At 41.9% G+C, this 22717-nt stretch overlaps 1 protein-coding gene across 1 annotated transcript in view; it reads right to left on the bottom strand.

The window, feature by feature from the left end:
• The window catches only part of CAPN3 (calpain 3), a 37956-nt gene that overhangs the window by 13876 nt on the left and 1363 nt on the right, over positions 1–22717 (bottom strand). The window contains exons 2-14 of the mRNA XM_066630953.1: positions 21431–21500; positions 17820–17938; positions 15288–15421; positions 13900–14068; positions 12015–12143; positions 10274–10357; positions 9697–9782; positions 8888–8965; positions 7429–7589; positions 6281–6450; positions 4406–4417; positions 2842–3050; positions 982–1018 (exon numbers count right to left, since the gene is read on the bottom strand). Coding sequence (XP_066487050.1) covers positions 982–1018; positions 2842–3050; positions 4406–4417; positions 6281–6450; positions 7429–7589; positions 8888–8965; positions 9697–9782; positions 10274–10357; positions 12015–12143; positions 13900–14068; positions 15288–15421; positions 17820–17938; positions 21431–21500 — 1458 coding nt within the window. The remainder of the gene's footprint in view (positions 1–981; positions 1019–2841; positions 3051–4405; positions 4418–6280; positions 6451–7428; positions 7590–8887; positions 8966–9696; positions 9783–10273; positions 10358–12014; positions 12144–13899; positions 14069–15287; positions 15422–17819; positions 17939–21430; positions 21501–22717) is intronic.

Below are 22717 nucleotides of genomic sequence, written 5' to 3'. Positions count from 1 at the left end.
TTTCATCATGCTCATTAGAACACACTCAGTATTCCTCATGCTGAGGATACAGGCACCTCATCATTTTTCTTTTTCTTATCTGTGCTTTTTCTCTTGTCTGTTTTAGGCCCTTCACCACCTTTCAGATTCTTGTTTTTGTTTGCTCTGTCTGAAATAAAGATGATTGGCTAAAGAGAAGAGAGGAATTAGAGGGGGGGAAATGAAATTAGATCACAAACTGGCAGCATCTTCACAAAATACGTTCTGCAAGTTGATTCATCCTTTTCAGAATTGCCAAGCCAGCCCAAAGAAGGCTTCTCATCACCCTAAAGTGGGCCATGCATGTGGTTCATGCATAAAAGCATGAATGAGTAGAGCTAACGGGTAGAGCCTCCATTAACCTGAAGATAACATCCAAAGGTCACCAGTTTGAGGCCACTGGCAGCTCCGTGAACAGTGAGACCTTGAAGCAGTTATTCCACCTGCTCTTTGGTGTGAGCAAAGAAGCGTCTTGCCTGTTCTTCAAGTGAGAGATGCTGCTTGTCAGCCTGCATGGGAGGCAACTGAAGGCCAGAAGTGATACCAGACCAGAAAATATCCATCTGAAATGTTGTGCGGTTCTTGAAAGACAGAACCTTTCTTTGTAAAAATCCCTATGGGGGTTTAGGACAGCCTGCCCATGTAAACTGCCTTGAATTAAAGTCAGAGGAGAAATGTGACAACCAAGAAAGGCGGTATGTAAATACTTGTACTATGATTATGATTATGATGATTATGATTGTGATTATTATAAAAGCACAGATGAGCTATTCATAATATAGCTTCAAAAAAAGTTTATAAGTTTCCAGTATGATCACCTTTCCCTAGAAAGCAGCAATCATAATAGCAATAAAGACTAGAAACAGGCAATACGAACTGATAGGGTGATAAAAATACTATTTTGTGTGACTTCAGAAAGGAAAGAACAAGGACTTCAACAAACTTCATACAGAATGTACTCACAGAAAGGTGTTCTGCCTGAATCTTGTCTTCAACTTCCCTATAAGATAGCAGCAGGATGGGGTGGGGGGGAGGGAAAGGCAAAAAGGAAAACAAAAAACAAGATTAAAAAAAATTTTAGTGAGAAAATATACATTGAAATACAGTTCAAAATACAGATGCAAAATTTGTATTACAAACAAACCAGAAAAAAACAAGATACAGTATATCAAATTTCAAAACAGAAGAAAGAAAAGGATGTATATTATAGAGATATTTGAGCCATCTATATTATGACATACTTCACACAATAGGAAGTTTAGGAAAAGCTTTCAAATGGCCATAAATATATCCATTCATAGTCGTTATGTGTGTGTTCAAAAGTTGATAAATTCACAAAGTCTTCAATCAATTGACTAATTGTAGGAGAACATTTATTTTCCAATATTTTAATGCAAATCTTTCAGGTACCATGAGGGCACAGAGAATCCGTTTTGCTGTTAACTTCCAAGATACAGGTAAATTGTTCAAAAGGACATAAGTATCAACAAACATTGGTGATTGCCGCAATATAACAGTAATATTATCACATTAACAACTTCTTTCTGCTCCTCTCCTCTAAAAAATATTTTGGATCAAGTCCAGATCCAATGTATTAAAATTCCAACATTTAGATTCTTTAATAAACCCTACACTATAAAGACGCTGCTGTGCCCAATAAACCCTAAGTGGCATGGATGAAGTTTCCAAGTTCAGCATTGTGCTCCTCACACAATTGCCTTATCTGGAATGGAACCTTGGCAGGTGCTGAAGGCTCCTCCTGTTGCCACAGTTTTGGTAATGGCAGGCAAGGCATTTTGCAGGCCCTCATCCTATTTCTTTTGAAAAAAGAAAACATGGACCAAACACAATTATTAAAAGTGACCTTTGACCCCAAGTGCATTATCTGGGGTATTCAGGTTCATATGGTATTTCAGCCATGAACTCAGTAGCAGTGAGCCTTAAGCCACACAGTACTGCCCCATCCTCTCCTATGTCCCACTGTAAAAAATGGGGATGATAATAAGGAATCTACCTTATAGGATTATTGTAGTAGTTACTAAGGTCATGTCGTGAGAATGGATGATGACCGGATCCCAAAGGATCTCCTCTATGGAGAACTCGTGCAAGGAAAGCGCCCTACAGGTAGACCACAGCTGCAATACAAGGACATCTGCAAGAGGGATCTGAAGGCCTTAGGAGTGGACCTCAACAGGTGGGAAACCCTGGCCTCTGAGCGGCCCGCTTGGAGGCAGGCTGTGCAGCATGGCCTTTCCCAGTTTGAAGAGACACTTGGCCAACAGTCTGAGGCAAAGAGGCAAAGAAGGAAGGCCCACAGCCAGGGAGACAGACCAGGGACACACTACACTTGCTCCCAGTGTGGAAGGGATTGTCACTCCCGAATCAGCCTTTTCAGCCACACTAGATGCTGTGCCAGAACCACCTTTCAGAGCGCGATACCATAGTCTTCCGAGACTGAAGGTTGCCAACAAAAATACTAAGGTCATCAATGTGAAGCACTCTGAATACTAAAAATGTTATTTTTCATATTTTTATACTGTCCTTCCTCCAAGGAGCTCAGGATGGTGTACACAGTTCCTTCCCTCCTTTCAGAGTTGAAAAGAATGCTTTGTCTTCATGACAATCCTGTCAGATAGGTTAGGCTAAGAGTTAGTGACTTATCCAAGGTCATCCAGGAAGCTTCATGGGCGAACAGGGATTTGAACCTGAATCTTCCAAGTCTAAGTCCAACTCCAGAATCACTACACACCGTCTTATGGTGGTAGTTATGCTATGGTTGTTCTTTTTTATCTTTGGAAACGAAAGCATGGGTATTCTACTTACTCTGAAAGACTTCTTTTTTCTGAGAAAACTCTGAGGATGAACTCTCCTTCCTGGTGAGGTTCATATGTGGAGGGGATGATGACGTATTCATTTGGAGGCAACCGAAAGCGTTCAGCAATTTCTCGCATGTTTATGTAAGTCTTGCACTTGACTTTGGAGGCATTGTAGAGGAAGAAATCCTTGGGCAAGTGTTTCTTGTCCCCTTGCATCTGTACGCAAAAGCCAGTAATTGCCAGCAAGAACAGGGAACATCGTGCAGCAGGGATACAAGCTGTGGCAACAACTCTGAAATACATCACACTGAAGAATACTATTGTTGCAATCCTGGCAAGGTTAACTATAACTAAAGACTCAACTAGACACAGTGTGGTGGGAGATCCATGATCACAATTTCCTGCGTATGTTTTAATTAACTTCAAAGCAGCATGAGGCTAATGGTAGCTTCAGTGGATGGGACAACTTAGGTCAGAGAAATAGCACAGAAAGAGACTCCCCTTCCTCCAGAGCCTTTTCAGATTAGCATTCTTCCCATTCAGCTGCTGTTGGGGGGGGGGGGGAGCAAACAAGGCATGAGATAATCTGTTCAATCTCCCATGTAGCATCTACAGGATGGGCCTTGATATCTGCAGGGGTTCTGTTTTTGGGCCCCCCCCCATGGATACCGAAAACCATGCATAAGGAAATCCGTGGTTTTGACCCCTTTAAACTATCCAAAGGCAGCTGAGGCTGCACTCCGGTCAGCCTCGGAATCCTTTCAGAAGCCTGCAGAGGCTGCATGCAGCCATCTGCAGCCTCTGTGGGCCTCAGAATGGCCCCATAGCCTGAAAAAAATGCTACTTCTGGTTTCCCTCAAGAAACTGGAAGTGATATTTTTATGGTTCTTAAGGCATTCTGAGGCCTGGGAGGGCTTCCCTGAGCCTCAGAATGCCTTAAAAGTCATAAAAACGTCACTTCCAGTTCCCCAAGGGAAACTGGAAGTAGCATTTTTTTGTGGTACAGGGCCATTCTGAACCCCGCAGAGGCTGCAGGTGGATGCATTCGGCCTCTGTGGGCTTCAGAAAGCCCTCCAGAGGTGATCAGAGCACAGCTCCATTCAACTTCAGAGGATTCAGGTTGGGCCAAGTCAGGCTCAACATGGGTTTGCTTCATGCCAACAAACAAACAAACAAACAAACAAACAAACAAACAAACAAACGTTTGGGGGACCTGCGTTGAGTCAGACCCGCGGATATAAAATCCACAGATAAGTAGGTTCAACCTGTAATTGGATCTAATTTTCTTCCATTGAGTTCAGTAACGCTTGCAGTGCAATTTTATTTGTGTCTACTTATAAGTAAGGCAAAAATTTATTTTATACCTTAAAATCAATATCACTATATCCCAACAAGCTTCCTCATCACATAACAGATACAAAGTTTTAACTTCAGAAGTATAACTACAATTTATAACTACAACTAAATAACCACACAAACCCTCGAGTACGCCCATTTTAAAGTATAGAATAAAATAAATTTGAGAATGTTACATAAAGGCATCCACTCTTCTTTCTCCATTGTGCTCATACCTCTTTTGGCACCTTGGGGAAAAAAGTAGAACTACCATTAGAAAAGTGTGGCTTATGGATTATTGCAAATTCATTTATATTTGTCGTTCAGTGCCAGAGCTCTGACAAATGTCTGCTATAGATAGCTCTAGGTCCATAGTCTTATAGGGGCAAACCTATGCATGTCTATTAAGAAATAAGTTCCATTCTGTTCAAAGAAGCTTACTTTCAGGTAAGTGTGTTTATGGAATTTCAGCCTTAGAAAAGTATAGTATAGAATGATCACTTCTTATCTGTCTGACTTCGAAGAATTGTAGTGAATACAAAAAAGGTATTAGAAGTGCTTTGAGCCCTCTAAAGTGGTATAGAAATGTCATGTTTTCATCCCCTGATTTTGAAAGTGCAGCAATTTTCAAACAAGGAAGGTCTTACATGATCAGATCACCAACTCTTTTCAAAATCAGACAATGGCTTGCTTTATGAAGCTATAGCATAGTTGGTTGAAACAGCATCATAGATTAAGAGGTCCATAATTCTTGTCACCATTACAGAGTTCTAAAAATGGCAGGGACTAGAACCAAGCATAGATTTAAAACATTATAGGCATGTTGTTCAAGAAAAATCTGGAGGGAACTGCCATACTCTGTGGTAGAGCCTCTGCTTTATATGAGGAAGGTCCCAGGTTAAATCCCTAGCATCCCCAGGTAGGGCAGAGAAAAATTTCCCCAGAGAAACCCCAGAGAATGACTGCCAGATGGTGCTGACAGTATTGAGCAAGATGGACCAATGCTATGACTTAGTATAGTTAGTACAGCTTCCTATACAGTATTTGTTAAAAATATACAGGTGGACACATGAATGATGGTCCAGAACGGATGCCAAAAATTGCAATAAATGAAATCCATTTTCTCAGAAGGGCCCTTTCAATTAAAGGAAAAGCGTTCCTTTGAAAAATAGCCTTGTTTATCATTGTAAAATAGGGGAGCTGCAGTAAATCAATCAATCTCTCTCTTTCTCCATGGGCTTAAGTTCACTCCTAGGCAAGTAACCTCTCCTGTCCCCTGGAGCAGCAAGATAATGCAAAGTTGAAGTGATAATCACCTCCCTTTTCATTCTCTCCTGTGCACCAGGGGGAAGGGAGGGGTCGCTTGCCTTGGAGTTTTTCCTTGAAAGGGCCCTTCTCATTGTGTTGAGATAAAATGGAAGGTGAAAAATCAGCAGATAATTAGATTATACCTGTATGGTGAAAAATCAGCAGATAATTAGATTATGGAACTGCTATTAGCATACAAAGCCTGCAGAAAAAGATGATTGGTAAACATTTCTAGGACTTGGCTGAAGTCAATCCTCAGAAAGCAATAACCCAATATATAGCTGGCAAATATGACAATATCATATGCTTATCATATGTTTATATGCTTCATATGTTTCTGAAGACATTCTAGCCTGGTTGGCATCTTTACAAAGTTTGATATTTACAGGGATAAAATACAATATGGGTGGAGCCTCTTTATCCGCAAGGGTTCTGTTCCTGGACCCCTTGCAGATACTGAAAATCATGGATAACGTGAAAATCACGGATAACAAAATCCACAATTTTCAGAGCTTTGCTCCAGCAACTTCTCTGAGGCTCAGAAAGCCAGAACCTTAAAAAACAAACAAACAAACAAAAACCTTAAAAAAAAGAAAGAAAGCCAGAACCTTGTTCCGGTCATGTCTCGGGGGTCTGCGGGGGGCAGGACGGAATCTAAGGGTTCAGCATTAGTGGTGGGGCAAATTCGCTGATGCTGAATCCATGGATAAAGAGGCCCCACCTGTATGCACTTTTTAAATTCTTCTGTGCAGTGACATCAACTAACCTTGAGAATATAGATAGCAATCTGGTAAAAAGAATACCTCATAGATGGCAAAGCCTATCGTGAGTAGGTTGGCTCCTAGCTTGCGTTCTTTCCTCCTGTTTTTCTGCATTAGTGCAACCAAGAAACTGCACACCACTTCGTCATCTTCTGGGTCATCATCTTCTTCCAGGAGTCTCAAACGATACTGAGGATTGGTCCAAAATGTGTCTGCAAAACCCCAAAATATTAAGGCTGCAATCCTATTCACACTTACCTGGGAGTAAGCCCCATTGACCACAATGTGGTTTACTTCTGAGTAGACATGCATATGATTGAGCTCTAAATTATGTTCTATGTTGCTGAAAAAGCTATTTTTACAGCTATTTTTTACAGGAAGAAAGAATCTTCCTCAATTTCACTCTCGCTTTTCCCCCCAAAGGTTAAAAGTAATTTTTATGAATTACAAAACATTTTTCAAAGCAAGGTTCTGGAATAACATAATAAAACAGTCTGCTTTATTACTAGAGCTATTCCCTCCATTCCCTCCACCAATATCATCTTTGGCCTTCTTGCTAGTTCTAGAACAGCGATTTTCAACCTTTTTCATCTCGTGGCACACTGACAAGGCACTAAAATGGTCAAGGCACACCATCAGGCTTTTGACAATTGACTGCACCATGCTGCCAGTGGGGGGCTCACATCCCCATTGGCTCTATTAATAAATGATCTTTCCCAAAATTCCTGTGGCACACCTGTGGACCACTTGTGGCACACTAGTATGCCATGGCACAGTGGTTGAAAATGGCTGTTCTTGAACATTAGGAGTATTTATCATATTTTTTCTTAAGATTTATTGAAAGAAATTCCTTTCATGGAATCGGAGTTGGAAGAGGCGTGCTGCCTGATTAATCCAGGTAGTGGCGTAGCTAGAGGGGGTGCAAAGCACTATGTTTGCAGGCAGCCTCATGGTAGTGTGCAAGTGAACCCTCTCCTTCGCAGCCATTCTGAGTGGTGGAAGCAAAACGGAGGCATTGGCTCTGAATGGGAGTGTCTTCTTGCACACTGCAGAAAGGCTCGCTGCAAAACTTAGTGCTTTGCACCCCCTCTAGCTATGCCCCTGAAACCAGGGCACCTATTAAAGGACTATTCATTGTCTTAATCCAACCAACTAATGTAATCAACAATGCAGCCCTAATTTTAAGTTACCTGGATAGTTTCGGCAGCCTCCTGCTGTGCAGCCTCGCACCCACCGCCCTTCTGTGACTGAAACCGTCCATGTTTGAAGCTTATCAACCTCTAAAGCGTCAGGGGTGAGATTGCAAATCTCAAGTTTTGTGAAATACCTCAGGAAATCTTCAAAAGATATCCTAGAGTAGAGATGGGGGAGAAAGCAGGGAAGCAATACTTATAATATGCTATTCATTTAATGATTGCTGATGTACAGATTAGCTTTGTGTGTGGGGGGGATATTGTTTGCTATCTAGCAGGTAAGGAGTATGCTTTAAAGCAGCATTTCACAAACTGTGGGTTGGGACCCACTAGGTGGGTCACAAGCCAATTTCAGGTGGGTCTCCATTCATTTCAATGTGTATTGTATTTTTAATATATTTGACTTGATGCTTCCATGGTATGTGACCACATTTCAGGAAATGTTACAGATCTGTACTTTTAACAAGCTACTGCGTATAAGCTTTTAACAACAATAGTCCATGGGGCTTACTCCCAGGTAAGTGTGGATAGCATTGCAGCCTTTGGGATGTTTGGGGGATATAAAAAAAAATAGATCAGTAATTGCTTGTGTGCCCTATCCTACCCAATTTCCCAGTGCTGGTGCAACCATGCCAATGAGGCATGTGCGGCATCCTGTGGTGGGGAGGCAGTCACAGAGAGGTACCCTTCACATTTGTCACATTTGTCACACCCTTACCTTGGGGCTGCATTGCAGCTGAACCGGTGCTGGAAAGTTGAATAGGATTGGACCCTGGGAGGGTTAGAGGGTTCTTCTTTATTTTAAACAAATTTTTGAACTTATTAATTTACTTATTTATTTAATTAGGACCCAATTTTCCAGTGCCTTTGCAACCATGCCAATGGGGCGTGCACTGCATCCTGTGATGGAGAGGCAATCACAGAAGCCTCTTCAAGATAAGGGAACATTTGTTCCCTTACCTTAAGGCTGCATTGCAGCTGCACTGGTGCTGGAATGTAGGATAGGATTGGGCCCTGAATTAATTTGATTTTGTCTTATGGGCGTTCTAAAAATTTTCCTGCTTGATGATGTCACTTCTGGCTATAACATCACTTCCTGGTTAATGACATCACTTCCGGTGGGTCCCAGCAGATCATCATTCTAAAAAGTGAGTCCCGATGCTGAAAAGTTTGAGAACCACTGCTTTAAAGCATAGACACAAAACTCCTCTGCAATTCTAGTGCCATATTGATGGGGTCCTGGGAAAAAGTCTTCCACTGGGCACTTCATGGTGCATAGATCTGTGCATCTGTGAAAATGTAAACACTGTCCAACTGATGTTGCGTTGGGCACTACCACTGGTGTTGAGGGTTCAGGGGTTAGCCTGACCAGCTGGACCCGTGACTGGTAGCCAACTCTCCTCTTCTGCAGAAAAGGTATAATATTCCTTAACAGGCAAAAAATGGATGTCTTTACCAAAACTCCCCATCCTCTGCCACCTTATGCTGCAGGCGGGTCTTCTCTGATCGATCGATCACATTCCATTCATCTGAACTGCAATATAGTGAAGAGGTACCTTTTTCAATACACAAATGATTAAAAATTATGCCTGTTGCTTCTCAAATAATAAATTAACAGTCAAATTAGCAGTTGAGCTGGGAATTAAAGATTCACCCTTCATTAGGTTAGAAAAGGTTGAATTAAATTTCTTACCTTTCCATCTTCCCATATGTAATATGTGAAATTCTTCTTTTTCTATTCATAATTGGATATGAAACTGTACTATATTTAACTGGACCAAGCACTTATGGTCTGGCATATTATAAAATCCTATTTTTAGACATGCTCTGTTAACCATAGTGAGAAGACTATCACTTAGTTTTAGGTTTACTGTTCAGTGTCTGTCTCATCTGAAAAGATAAGGTAAGATCCTGTGGAAGAAAGAGACTTGCAATGCTTAACTCTCTTTTATTGTAACTTCATTTTTATTTGAACCATGTCTATAATTTTTAATTAATATATATTTAATATCTGTGTATTGTTGCTATCACTGTACATGGTGCTTTACACAAAACAAAAGTATATCAGACTTTTGGGATACATTGTAAAATTCTGTAGCAAGATGAATATCTGAAAAAAACAAAACACTAAGTCCTGTACAAGAGAACATTAACTTTTCAGTGCATACTTGCAGATGAAGCAAAATGAAGCACTTATACTGAAACGGAGCTATTTTCCTTCATCAAATTAATCTGTGGGTTTCAGCAAGGTTGCTTTGTACTCACCTGTCACTCCAAGCTCCGTTCCATTCAACTTGCCCCCAAGGATTTCTTAGCCGCACCAGTTTTATCTTTTTTCTTTTAAATGTTGTCTTGAAGGGGGAAAAACATAATTAATTTAACAAATAATGAGCTTGAACTTGCAAAGTACCCTCACTTTAAACAAATTAGCACAATGTATACAACTATCCACGGAGTCTGTTCAAACCACCAGTTTTCTAATGTTAAGTGCAGTTTATTTACTTCATTGCCCTTCACTGCTGCCAGTCAATAGCTAGTCTTTCCTTTTCCAAAAAAGTTGCTTAACTGCTTATTCTGAGTACAGAGACCGAGGGCCAAATTCTATCCAATTTTCCAGCACTAGTGCAGCCGCAATGCAGCCCCAAGGTAGGGGAACAAAAGTTCCCATGCATTGAGGAGGCCTCTGTGATTGCCTCCCCACCACAGGATGCAGCACACGCCTCAGTGGCATGGTTGCACTGGCACTGGAAAATTGGATAGGATTGGGCCCTGTATCATTTTCTCCTAGCAAAATTCATTCCTGGTTCGTAGGTATGTAAAGAAAAATGAATTCCATGCTAACCTCCTCCAAACCTGTAACTGAATAGGCATGTCCTGTGACCAGTCCATTAGTCATGCGCCTCTCAAACAGCATTGGAACTACCTTCTGTAAAATAGAGAGAAAACAAGTTAAGGATGACAGCTGTGCAGACTATTTATAAGGGCAACATGTTCTACCCATTCCGTTCTGCCCAAAGTGATTTGTAGGGGAGAGCAAGTCCACACATACGTGACTTAATAAAGGCAAGGTGAAAGCAGAAGCGTTGCCATTTCTAATAAGAGTGGTCCAGTTCAAGATATGTGTGAAGCTTTGCAAACTCTTAATTCAGATTTACTGAAGTAATTCCCAAGCACATACTCTGTGCTCTCAAGCGCTGATAGGGTTGCTAAATGTCACTGAAGCTATTTCTGGATATTGTTTTTTCCCAACATAATGTAACATGGAAAATACCCCCAAATCTTGTTAAAATTATCTGGATTGCTTTCAGGATCACCTAGAAATTGATGCTGATTCCTGGAGGGTTGGTAGCACAGAGTAAGAAATCCAGGACAGATATCTGCTGTCTTTGTGTATGCTCCAACAGCATCCCCCTTCAGTAGCCTAGGGTTAGGAGGAAGAATGGGGATGGGAGCAGTGGTTTTCCTTTTCACTTATCCTAATGGCATGGAAGTTACAGAAAGACTTCTTTGTGTGTGGAAATGTACTCTCCATTTTATCTTTGTAAAAATTTCACTTTGCTTGGAGGTATACCAAAGATGAAACCAAGCACAAATAGATAACTCCCCTACTTCAGTAGTACTATAGTACTACTTTTAAGAATCTATTTCTGACAGATTAGAGCTTAATAAACAATTAAGGCTGCAATCCTAACCACACTTTCCTGCGAGTAAGCCCCATTGAACAAAATAGGACTTACTTCTGACCAGACCTGGTTAGGATTGTGCCTTAAGTTTATCTCTGCCTAAGAAAATGTCTGATTAACATAATAAGTGAAGAGTTTGTACTTTTTAGGCCACAGACGCCAAAATTGAGAAGTCAGTGCATATTTACGAGCACCGATGAAATAAGAATTCACCACACCAAATTCACCAAATTGTCCCCCCAATGAATTCTTGCAACATTATTTCTGCAGTGTGAGAAGGTGGTGCAAACTGATGGGTGAAGGCTTGGTGGTGATGTTTTATAATAAGCTATTTATGTATGCAATAAATGCTGTAGCTCCTCTTACCAGAAGTTAGCAAGGTAATATAAGCAAGAGTATTTAAAAAAACTTGATAATGAACATGTTTAGAAATAAGTTGGGAACTGCATTTTTGTTAATAGACATGTTCTGAAAAAACAGCTTCCCGGATTAGTATAGGATTTTAGGCCTTGCACTTAATTCTTCATTTGTTAGGGGAATAGAATCACTTTTATCTTTGCTAATCTAAAACATAGGCCCAAATCCTAACCCACTGTCCAGCACTGGTGCCAATGGGTTGTGTGCTGCATCCTGCAGTTGGGTGGCACTCACAGAGGCCTCCTCAAAGTAAGGGAATGTTTGTTTCCTTACCGAGGGGCTGTATCGCCGTTATGCGTTGCTGGAAAGTGGGTTAGGATCGCACATATAGCTAAACAATCCTTTCATTGTTGTTCCACTCTTTCAAATACATATCTCAATGCAAAGCTTTCAGAATTTTTTAAGGTTCCTCAGGTAGAGACTTGTGTAATTGGCAGGGTTGCTGTGGATAGAGAGTGCTTAATGGATCTGAAGATGACAAACCCGAGTCACACTGTCTTCTGTCCCTTGGGCTGAGTTATTCTCAAGGTCATTCATATTCTTCATCATTTGGGCAATTAATAAGCCAAGATTAGTTTGAGGAGCAGATCCATAAATAAATCCTGTATTATCCTAGGTCACAAAGAGAGAATGTGGAAAGGAAAGAAGGGGACTATAAGAAACCGAAACATAGCATGAGTCAGCAATAAAAGTTGAAAAAACCATTTTGATTACTCCAGTTCCTTTTCCCCACATGCCAAAATGTCAGAGCTTTCAGGATAGCACTTGAATTTAATCTTTTCTATTATTGAAACAGATTGCATAATTACAGTAAGTACGATTGTATGGTTAAATCTACTCTGATGTGACCATTCATCTATACCAGTAGTTCTAACACATTTAGCACTGGGACCCACTTTTTAGAATGAGAATCTGTCAGGACCCTCCAGAAGTGGGTGACATCATCAAGCAGGAAAATTTTTAAACAATCCTAGGCTGCAATCCTACCCACACTTACCCAGGAATAAGTCCCATTTACTATCTTTGTTAAAAGCATATACAGAGTAGCTTGTTAAAAGTACAGATGTGTAACATTTCCCCATATGCAGTCACATACCAGGGTAGCATCAAGTCTAATATATTAAAAATAAAATATTGAAATGAATGGAAGGGTCCATCTAGTCGCGTTTCATGTACCTCACCGTGGCCTATCAGGTGCCTCAGGGAGCACACAAGACAACAAGAGACCTGCATCCTGGTGCCCTCCCTTGCATCTGACATTCTGAGGTAGCCTACTTCTAAAATCAGGCACATACCCATTGCAGCTTGCAACCTTGATGCTGATGCTTTGGCTTATTTCAATATGCATTCATTGTGCTCTATTCTGTCTTTTCCTTCTAAAATTTTCAATTGCCATAGGGTGCAATATTAACTACTTATGTCAATGCTTTCCAGCACTGGCATAGCGGTGCCAATGGGACGTGTGCTGCATCCTGCAGTTGGGTGTCACTCATGGAGGCCTCCTCAAAGTAAGGGAATGTTTGTTCCCTTACCTCAGAGCTGCATTGCCCTTATGTCAGTGCTGGAAAGTATCATAAGTTTCATAAGAACATCAGAAGAGCTCTACTGGATCAGGCCAAGAGCACATCTAGTTGAGCTTTCTGTGTCTCACTGTGGCTCATCAGATACCTCAGGGAGCACTCAAGACAACAAAGTACCTGTAACCTGGTGCCCTCCCTTGTGTCTGGCATTCAGAGATAGGCTGCCTCTAAAACCCGGTGTTTGCAACTAGTCATCATGGCTTATAACCTGTGAATATTTATTATATTTAACATATTTACATATTGATTTGGCCTTTCCATCATAACATTGCTAAAGACAGCTTGCAAAATAAAGCATTAAAAACAATAGTAATAAACGATGACAAATATACAATTAAGCACAGAACATTGCGCAAGGGTCAGCCCCAAGACAACAAAATTAATAACTCAAATATTTCTCAATGCTCGAGAAAAACAACATTTTAACCTAAGTGATAAATGCAGGTAGCTTCTGATCTGGCGAGAAAGTTTCAGTGCTAGCATGCCAACACTGATCACCAGTTCTATTAATACATGACTCTCCATTAATTCATATACTTGTATGTTCTGGAAGTCACAGAGTAGGGAAAGCAAAAGATATTTTCATGTATCTGAAATAAACCCTCTATAGGGCTTTATTGTGTATGGGTGTTGATTGATAGCCAATATTTCTCCATTGCTGGATCACTGTCTTGGTATGTGTTTGCTGAATATAAGCAGCATGAAATAACCAGAGGGAATCTTCATGCCATGATGACTCAGAGCTAATTATATTTGTGTGAAAATTCCTAGCAGTTTACAGGAAGTACCTCAATGGAGGAGGCCATTAGTGACCCTCTGTCAATAGCATGTTTCATGATTTTATATATATCTTTAGGAGCATCCCTTATCTCATAGAACTCTGTCACTCCTCCTGTGAAATCCTCCATAGCTTCTGTGGTGTTGCCTCCTTTCAGAGCCTCATAGGACCCATGAAGTCTGGAGAGAAAGAAGAAAAAAGGTGCAGTATAAATAATGCTGATGATTCTCACTCATCTGTGCATGGATGATCTTTGAATTTCTTGATTTTTGTTATAAAGCAGTAGTTCCCAAACATTTTAGCACCAGGACCCACTTTTAAAAATGACACCCCATCAGGACCCACCTAGGTTTACAAGACTTTTTAAAAAGGGGAGCGAGAAAGAAATATTTATTTATTTATATTTCTATTTAATAATAACCAGAAAAAAGACTCTCACACATTTCTCTCCCTATACATACATATGTTTGCAAAGTGCAGGAGCTTAGCTGCTTGCAGGGCAGTTAGCAGCTATTTTGCAAACTGCAGAAGTTCAGCTCTTTTAAGGGTAATTAGCAGCTATAATATCTGATTTATAAATAGCCTCAGGGCTTGAGGCAATTAGTTATTGATCTTTCAGTCACCCTTTGGTGACCCTGCCCAACAAAAATCTGGTCACGACCCACTAGTGGGTCCCACAGTTTGGGAGCCACTACTTGAAAGATTCAGGTCCAAATCCTAACCAACTTTCCAGCACTAGCATAGCTGTGCCAATGGGACATGTGCTGCATCCTGCAATTGGGTGGCACTCATGGAGGCCTCCTCAATGTAAGGGAATGTTTGTTCCCTTACCTCAGAGCTGCAGCACTCTTATGTCGGTGTTGGAAAGTGGGTTAGGATTACGCCCTCAAATGTCTAAAGAATTTGCATTATTTTGATTCAAATTTGTTTTAATAATATCAATTTTAATAATGCACATACCGCTGAACACACTATGTTCATACTATCTTTGTGTGGATATGGTATATTCAAATGGAATGCAGGCATGTGAATGCTTCAAAAGGGCTTTTGAAGCAGACAAATAAAACAGACGCAATGGCTCTTCAAATGGGAGCCCATTCTAAGGAGACATGGATAGTTCTCCCAGTATATGACTTGATTGGTACAGGAGGCAGACTACCCACATTGCCATGCAGTGTTGTCCTAACAAGTTGAAGGAAATTTGTTACAGTACTTGTATAGAGTACGAGCTTGAAAAGTCCTCAGAATAAAACAGGGTTATTTTCATTACGATCTGTGCCTTTGGTTACTTGTGAAATCATACCGTTATTTTATATGAGTGCACCTCTGCCTCTCACCCCAGATAGTAAACAAGAAATTGTATACAGTTAGAGCATTAAGAATAGAAAAGTACAGTACTTTGCATAGGCCTTTTCCAGCAAAGCACTCCAGAATTCATTCTGCTGAGAGGATTTGGTGAAGACCAGATGTTTGCCATATGTTGGTAAGCGGTCATCAATAACCACCTCTACCCAGCTTCCATAACGCCAAAACTGAAATTTGAACAAAGATTAGAAATGTACGATTAGAATCTATTGTGATAAAATGTGTAAGAAAAAAGATTCAGTGTGGCTTGTTGACCAAGACCTGGTTGACACGATATAGCTTTTGCAATTAGGGGGTTGGGTTTTATTTATTTATGATAAAATTTGTAGTAGTGAAATAGATCTCTCATATATTCATATATTTTTGATACATACATACTTAAAGAACATAAGAACAGTCCTGCTGGATCAGGCCATAGGCCCATGTAGTCCAGCTTCCTATATCTCACAGTGGCCCACCAAATGCCCCAGGGAGCACACAAGACAGTAAGAGACCTGCATCCTGGTGCCCTCCTTTGCATCTGGCATTCTGACATAACCCATTTCTAAAATCAGGAGGTTGCACATACACAACATGGCTTGTAACCCATAATGGATTTTTCCTCCAGAAATTTGTCTAATCCCCTTTTAAAGGTGTCTAGGTTCGATGCCATCACCACATCCTGTGTCAAGGAGTTCCACAGACCAACCACACACTGAATAAAGAAATATTTTCTTTTTGTATGTCCTAACTCTCCCAACACTCAATTTTAGTGGATGCCCCCTGGTTCTGGTGTTATGTGAGAGTGAAAAGAGCATCTCTCTATCTGCTCTATCCTTCCCGTGCATAATTTTGTATGTCTCAATCATGTCTCCCCTCAGACACCTCTTTTCTAGACCAAAGAGCCCCAAACATTGTAGGCTTTCCTCATAACGAAGGTGCCCCAGCCCAGTAATCATCTTAGGGCCCAATCCTATCCAACTTTCCAGCATCAGTGCAGCTGCAATGCAGCCCCAAAGTAAGGCAACAAATGTTCCCATACCTTGAGGAGGCCTCAGTTGCTGCCTCCCGACCACAGATGCAGTGCATGCCCCGTTGGCACGGCTGCACCGACACTGGAAGATTGGATAGGATTGGGCTCTAAGTTGCTCTCTTTTGCACCTTTTCCATTTCCACTATGTCCTTTTTGAGATGTGGCGAGCAGAACTGGATGCAATACTCCAGGTGTGGCCTTACCATCGATTTGTACAATGGCATTATAATATTAGCAGTCTTATTCTCAATAAGTTTTCTAATGATCCCAAGCATAGAATTGGCCTTCTTCACCTCCACCGCACATTGGGTCAACACTTTCATCGAGTTGTCCACCACCATCTCAAGATCTCTCTTTTGATCTGTCACAGATAGCTCAGAACTCATTAGCCCAGTGGTTCTCACACATTTAGCACTGGGACCCACTTTTTAGAATGAGAATTTGTCAGGACCCAGTGGAAGTGGTGTCTTGACTGGAAGTAACATCATCAAGCAGGAAACTTTTTTTAACAATCCTAGGCTGCAATGCTACTCACACTTACCCAGTAAGTCCCATTTACTATCGTTGTTAAAAGAATATACATAGTAACTTGTTAAAGGTACAGGTCTGCAACATTTCCCCAAACACAGTCACATACTATAGTAGCATCAAGTCTAATATATTAAAAATAAAATATTGAAATGAATGGGGACCCACCTGAAATTGGCTCAAGACCCACTGTTTGAGAAACACTGCATCAGCCTATATGTGAAGTTTTGATTTTTTGCCCCAATGTGCATGACTTTACGCTTACTCACATTGAAACGCATCTGCCATTTTGCTGTCCATTCTGCCAGTTTGGAGAGATCCTTCTGGAGCTCCTCACAATTGCTTCTGGTCTTCACCATTCAGAAAAGTTTGGTGTCATCTGCAAACTTTGCCACCTCACTGCTCAACCCTGTCTCCAGGTCATTTATAAAGAGGTTGAAAAGCACCAATCCCAGGACAGATCCTTGGGGCACACCGCTTTTCACCTCTCTCCATTTTGAAAACTGTCCATTGACACCCACTCTGTTTCCTGGTCTTCAACCAGTCCCCAATCCATGAGAGGACCAGCCCTCTAATTCCCTGACTGTGGAGTTTTCTCAGTAGCCTTTGGTGAGGGACTGTGTCATACTTATATAGTGGAGTGGCCAAACCACGGCTCGCGAGCCACATGGGGCTCTTTGACACATAATATGCAACTTGTGGAAATATGTTGGCTGACCTCCTTTGGGCATCACAATTAATATAAAAGATGAATAATTTTTTTCAAGCTTTATAATTATTTACTGGGAATGAATAGAGAGTCCATGGATTAAAATATGTTTAATGTTCATGATGAGTAAATATATTTAAGAATTTAAATGCTTCTTAGAAATACTGTGTCTCTCAAAAATCTGAAGTTTATCCTATGTGGCTCTTAGGTTAAGCAAGTTTGACCACCCCTGAAAAGTAATATTCTTCAGTGGTTACAGTGAGAATTCTGACCTGTGAAAAGGGACACTGTGTTGTGTCTGATCAAACCCACATACCTGGAAGTGAAAGATTCCAGCATAATCTTTTATGAATGTCTGGTCTGGTGGTATGACGCGGAACAGCAATTTTTCGTTCAGGGTTAGGCAAGCAATGGCAGCCAGGAACCAACAATCACCTGCGAGAAAGCAAATGGAGCAGGAAAAATGACCTGTTCAGTACTAACTGTAAGAGACACTTTTGGGGGCCAAATCAGATGCTGACAAATAGGTATACCACAGTCTAGAGGGGGCCTGACATGGCATAATACTATGGCAGAGGTTGAGGGGCTGCAACACTGCCCCCTACTGAAGCTTCCACTCTGATTGTGGAACCCCTGGTGCATTGCCTTTGAAAACCATTTGAAGAGAATTCCTTCGAAAACCATTAAGAATACGGGGGAGCCACCATATCCGTGGATGCCGCATCCACGGTTACAGGTATCCACAGATCGGATCTGTGGCCCCCCCCCACACCCCGTCCACATGCCCCCTCTGGATACAAACGGAGCTGGGCTTCCCTGGGGCTTCTAATAAAAACCTCACTTCTGGTTTTATCGTAAAACTGGAACTTGTAGGGTTTTATTTTTTTGCTTTTTTGGTCACTCTAAGGCCCTCGGTAGTGATGCTCAGCTTCTGTGGGCCTCAGAAAGCCTCTGGAGGTGAGGGGAGGCGAGGGGAGACCAGCCCCCTTTGTCTCTGGAGGGCAGGGGGCATCCTGGGTATCTGCGGTTTCACTTAACTGCAAGGGATTCCGGAACAGAACCGCTGTGGATATCAGAGCACACCTGCAGGGTTCATGACGGCCTGCTGTGGGGGCAAAAAGTTTACACTGCTTGCCCCCACACTGCAGTCTCAGGACATTTCAAGCTTCCACCAGCTCACTAAAGAAAACAACAACAAAGGGCCACACCAGGTATTTGCAGGCATGACCAATTCAGCTCTTAAATAGTCACTCTCATACTGTATTTAGCATGGGGACATCAATTTTTCTTATTCATCCTAGCATCGTGTTCTTCCTACTAGCTGTTGGTTGGTGTCTCCATTGTGTCTTTTTACATTGTTAACCCCATTTTACCTTGGGAAACCCCAGCCATCACATCTAAGAATGATATCTGAAAAAAGCTGAAACCCTTGTACTTTCTAATTCTCCAGTTATTTGGAGGGAAAGACAAATATTAGTTTGCTTAAATGCCCGGCCCACAGGTGTACACATTTTATCTGTGTTGCATGCATGTAATGTTGGACAGAAATAGTTTAATCTACCAATCAAAGTGCTCAGCAGTCCTACTTATAATGTACAGAAAAGGGGAATTATTAATTCAAACAAAAGCAAATAGATATACAGGTGGAGCCTATTTATCCGCGTTAGTTCCGTTCCGTGACTCAGCGCGATCAGTGGTGTCACTGGGATTTGTGTCACCCGGTACGGGAGGCCTGCGTGTCACCCCATGCAGTGGGTGGGGCAACACCCTAGGTGGTGGGCGTGGTGATGTACAATCGCCCCGCCCCCACTGGTTTTTTGGCTGTACCTTTTGATAGAACACAGATATTTCAATGTGGTTTGTTTCATTGCATTCTACATGAAATTACGCATTGATTGATATATAACATGATGGTATTATTTCTCCAAATTCTGATTTTAGTGATTTTGAAAACTTGTAGAGTCACATAGACACACCCGATGTCAACTTACTAACACCTCATTGCAGCAGTTCTCAAACTTTTAGCACTGGGATGCACTTTTTAGAATGACAGTCTGTCCAGGATCCATTGGAAGTTATGTCATGGCCAGAAGTGACATCATCAAGCAAATTAAAATAAATAATTATAAATAATTAAATTAAAATAAAAGAAATAATTAAATAAGGGGGAGCCAGTCCTGTTCCACCAAGTGAATCTACTCTGAAGTAAGTCCTATTGTGGTCAATGGGGCTTACTCTCAGGAAAGTGTGGGTAAGAACATAAGAACAGCCCCACTGGATCAGGCCATAGGCCCATCTAGTCCAGCTTCCTGTATCTCACAGCGGCCCACCAAATGCCCCAGGGAGCACACCAGATAACAAGAGACCTGCATCCTGGTGCTCTCCCTTGCATCTGGCATTCTGATACACAGCACATTTCTAAAATCAGGAGGTTGCGCAGGTAGGATGCTGACCTTTTAAGAGTCCAGTCCTAAGCATTTCTACTCAGAAGTAAGTGCCATTGTAGTCAATGGGGCTTACTCTCAGGAAAGTGTGGAGAGGATCGTAGCCTAAATCTCATGCTTTGCTTGCTGGGCTGTTTTGTTTGTGTTGGCTGGAGCAGGAGAGCCTGCACCATGCGGGGGAGGGGAATTTGGCAAACACTCCCTGGGTTTTTTAAAGCAATCCCCTCACCTCCCCCTCCGTACTCAGCCCTCACTGTTGCCACCTGTCCTGCTTCTTTCGTAGGTGAGATACTGAGCTTTTAAGGGATGCTGCCCCTGTGTGTGTGTGAGCCAGCCCACCCACGCACCTGCCCTGCTCTGGCTACAGAGGTTTTCTGCCCCCCTTCAGCTTCTTTGCTGGCTCAGGGGCTCCAAGAGTGTTACTGTTCCTTGGCAAGGGGAACCTCTTCCAGGGCTATTTCCCTGCCTGTGCCAGGCAGAGCCTTTTTGCAGTGTTTTGGGCTGCCTGAAAACTGAGCAAGACAACATTGCAGGGCAAAGGAAGCAAAGGTGTGTATGACTTTCGGTTCCCCCAACCCCATTCAAGTTGAGACAAATCCACAGATAATCTGTGGATAAATAGGTTGCATCTGTATGCAATATTAAGAACATATTTCTTAATGTGGACAGGTTTTTCCTCTGAAACAATGTATTTTAGGTTGGGGTGTTTATGCTAGGAATGTCACACTTCATTCTCTGACATCATCATCCATCTGTTGTCCACCTGTATTTTCCTCATGCTTAGATTGTCACATTTATTAATGCAGATAATCCAACTTTTTTTTTCTTTTGATAAGAGCAATATAGCAGTGCAATGACCACACTTGTGAACATGGTCCTACTTTTCTGACTTACTTTGAGAAGTGCATGCCCAGATACAACAGGCCACAAGACACAGGCCTGACCCCAAACTCCATGAGCTGGAGTGACAAATAAGTGCCAGATCCTGGCCCTGCTGCCCACCCACGGGCCCACCCACTGCCCACCCTCCCCCAGGAAAAGCCTCTTCCCCATCCTCCCCACACACACCAGGTCCCTGCATGGACCTAGCTAGGCCAGTACAGGCTTACCTTTTCTGCTGGTTCAGTGGGGCTTGGGCCAGCTACCATCTGTGTGCCTGACCTCCCTCCTCTCCTGGTGGCACGAAAGTGCTTTAGGATTTGCGCCAGCCCATCCCCTCTCCAGGATTGTGCCCTTAAGCATTTAAGTGCTTCTCAGATATTGCAGCTCTCAAACATTAGTCTTCTGGCTCGCAAACATCTGAAGTTTATGATATGTGGCTCTTACATGGAGTAAGTTTGGCCACCTGTGGGCACTACAAGGAGCCCATCTGGGAGTGCCCTAAATCAATGACACTTCAGAGCAATATTAGAAAATACTCTTGATTAATTAAATTGCTAAGTTATCATAAACCCATAACAGCTCATAAGAAAGGCTTCCTTACCTAGTTCTCCCTGACAAATGTCAGTCCTGTTGGCTCCACCAATAATAAAGCGTGGATTCTCACATATTTCCTGAAGAAAAGAAATAATTTTCTGAGAAGGAGGATATACTATCTGCCTGCTTTGATAATTTGATGCAAACCTGCTACAGTTGTTTTTGAGTCAAACATGCAGAACTTTCAGTGGGATGCTCTCTACGCATTTTAGCGGTGTCTGGAACCTGAAGTACAGGACTGTGGTATAGAGCTTCTGTGTTCTGTATAGGACTAGTGGACTATTCCTACTGTAGAGCAATTTCTGCATCATTTTCTCTCATGATTTCATCCTTTGGTCACTTGCTGGGAGTTAGGGCCTCAAAATATTCTTGTGTAGACCCTGCAGTTTTGTGCCTTTTGGGGGGTAAATAATAGCACTTGCTGGGTCCTGTGAACAGGATCAGGATCACAGTTGGGGGGAATTTAGGCAGGTTTCAACACTTTGCCCCCACTGTGCTTTTGATCAGAATCCTGTGCCTCCTGGATGCTATTTACTTTAGGGAAGAAAACTTCTGTTGTCATCAATGGAGGCCCTTTTCATCAGGAAAGTAGCATGGGAACATATGTGCATGAGAAATGCAATGGGGCAAAATGTTAAAGCCCTCTGCTCAGCACCACAGTTTTGATTTAGTTTGTGCCACCCCTCATGTGCTATTTATGAGAAAAAAAGAACACTGCTGGATGAACAACAAAGTAGAAGTAACAATAAATAGAAGTTCTGACCCTAATGGGGAACTGGCTTAAAGGGAACAGACCTTTAAGTACAGGTCCAGCCTATTTATACACGGATTTGACTCAACAGGAATGGCCACTGCAAATGAGAAGGAATGTGCTGATCCCTGGAGAAGGGGAAAAATGCATCCTGTTAAAATCAGCTTAAAAAACTGAACAGTCCTTTAACAATAGCCTCCTTAATGAGTGAGAGAGAGAGAGAGAGGGCAGCTGGCTGACAATCCATCAATCCTTCTCTCTCCAGGTGACCCCTCCCTTTCCCCTGAAAGAAAGGTGATCACCTTGCATTGGTGAAGGGAGGGGCTGAGTGAAGGGCCTTTCTAAGCCCTTGGAGGAGGACTGATTGATAATTGTCTTCTTAATAACTCTTATCTTACATCATAAAGATCAGCAAGGCTGTTTTTAAATCACCAGAGCAAAGAAACTGTTTTTCAAATTGATTTGCTATAGTGCATTTTTTGCCATCCACCTGAGTGCTTGGAAGGAAATAATGAGGCTTAACCTGTAAATGTGCACAGGATT

Source organism: Tiliqua scincoides, chromosome 1 (genome assembly GCF_035046505.1).
Source record: "Tiliqua scincoides isolate rTilSci1 chromosome 1, rTilSci1.hap2, whole genome shotgun sequence".
Classification (NCBI taxonomy): Eukaryota; Metazoa; Chordata; class Lepidosauria; order Squamata; family Scincidae; genus Tiliqua; species Tiliqua scincoides.
Note: the sequence above shows the minus strand (reverse complement) of the source record. Positions and strands in the feature narration are given on the sequence as shown.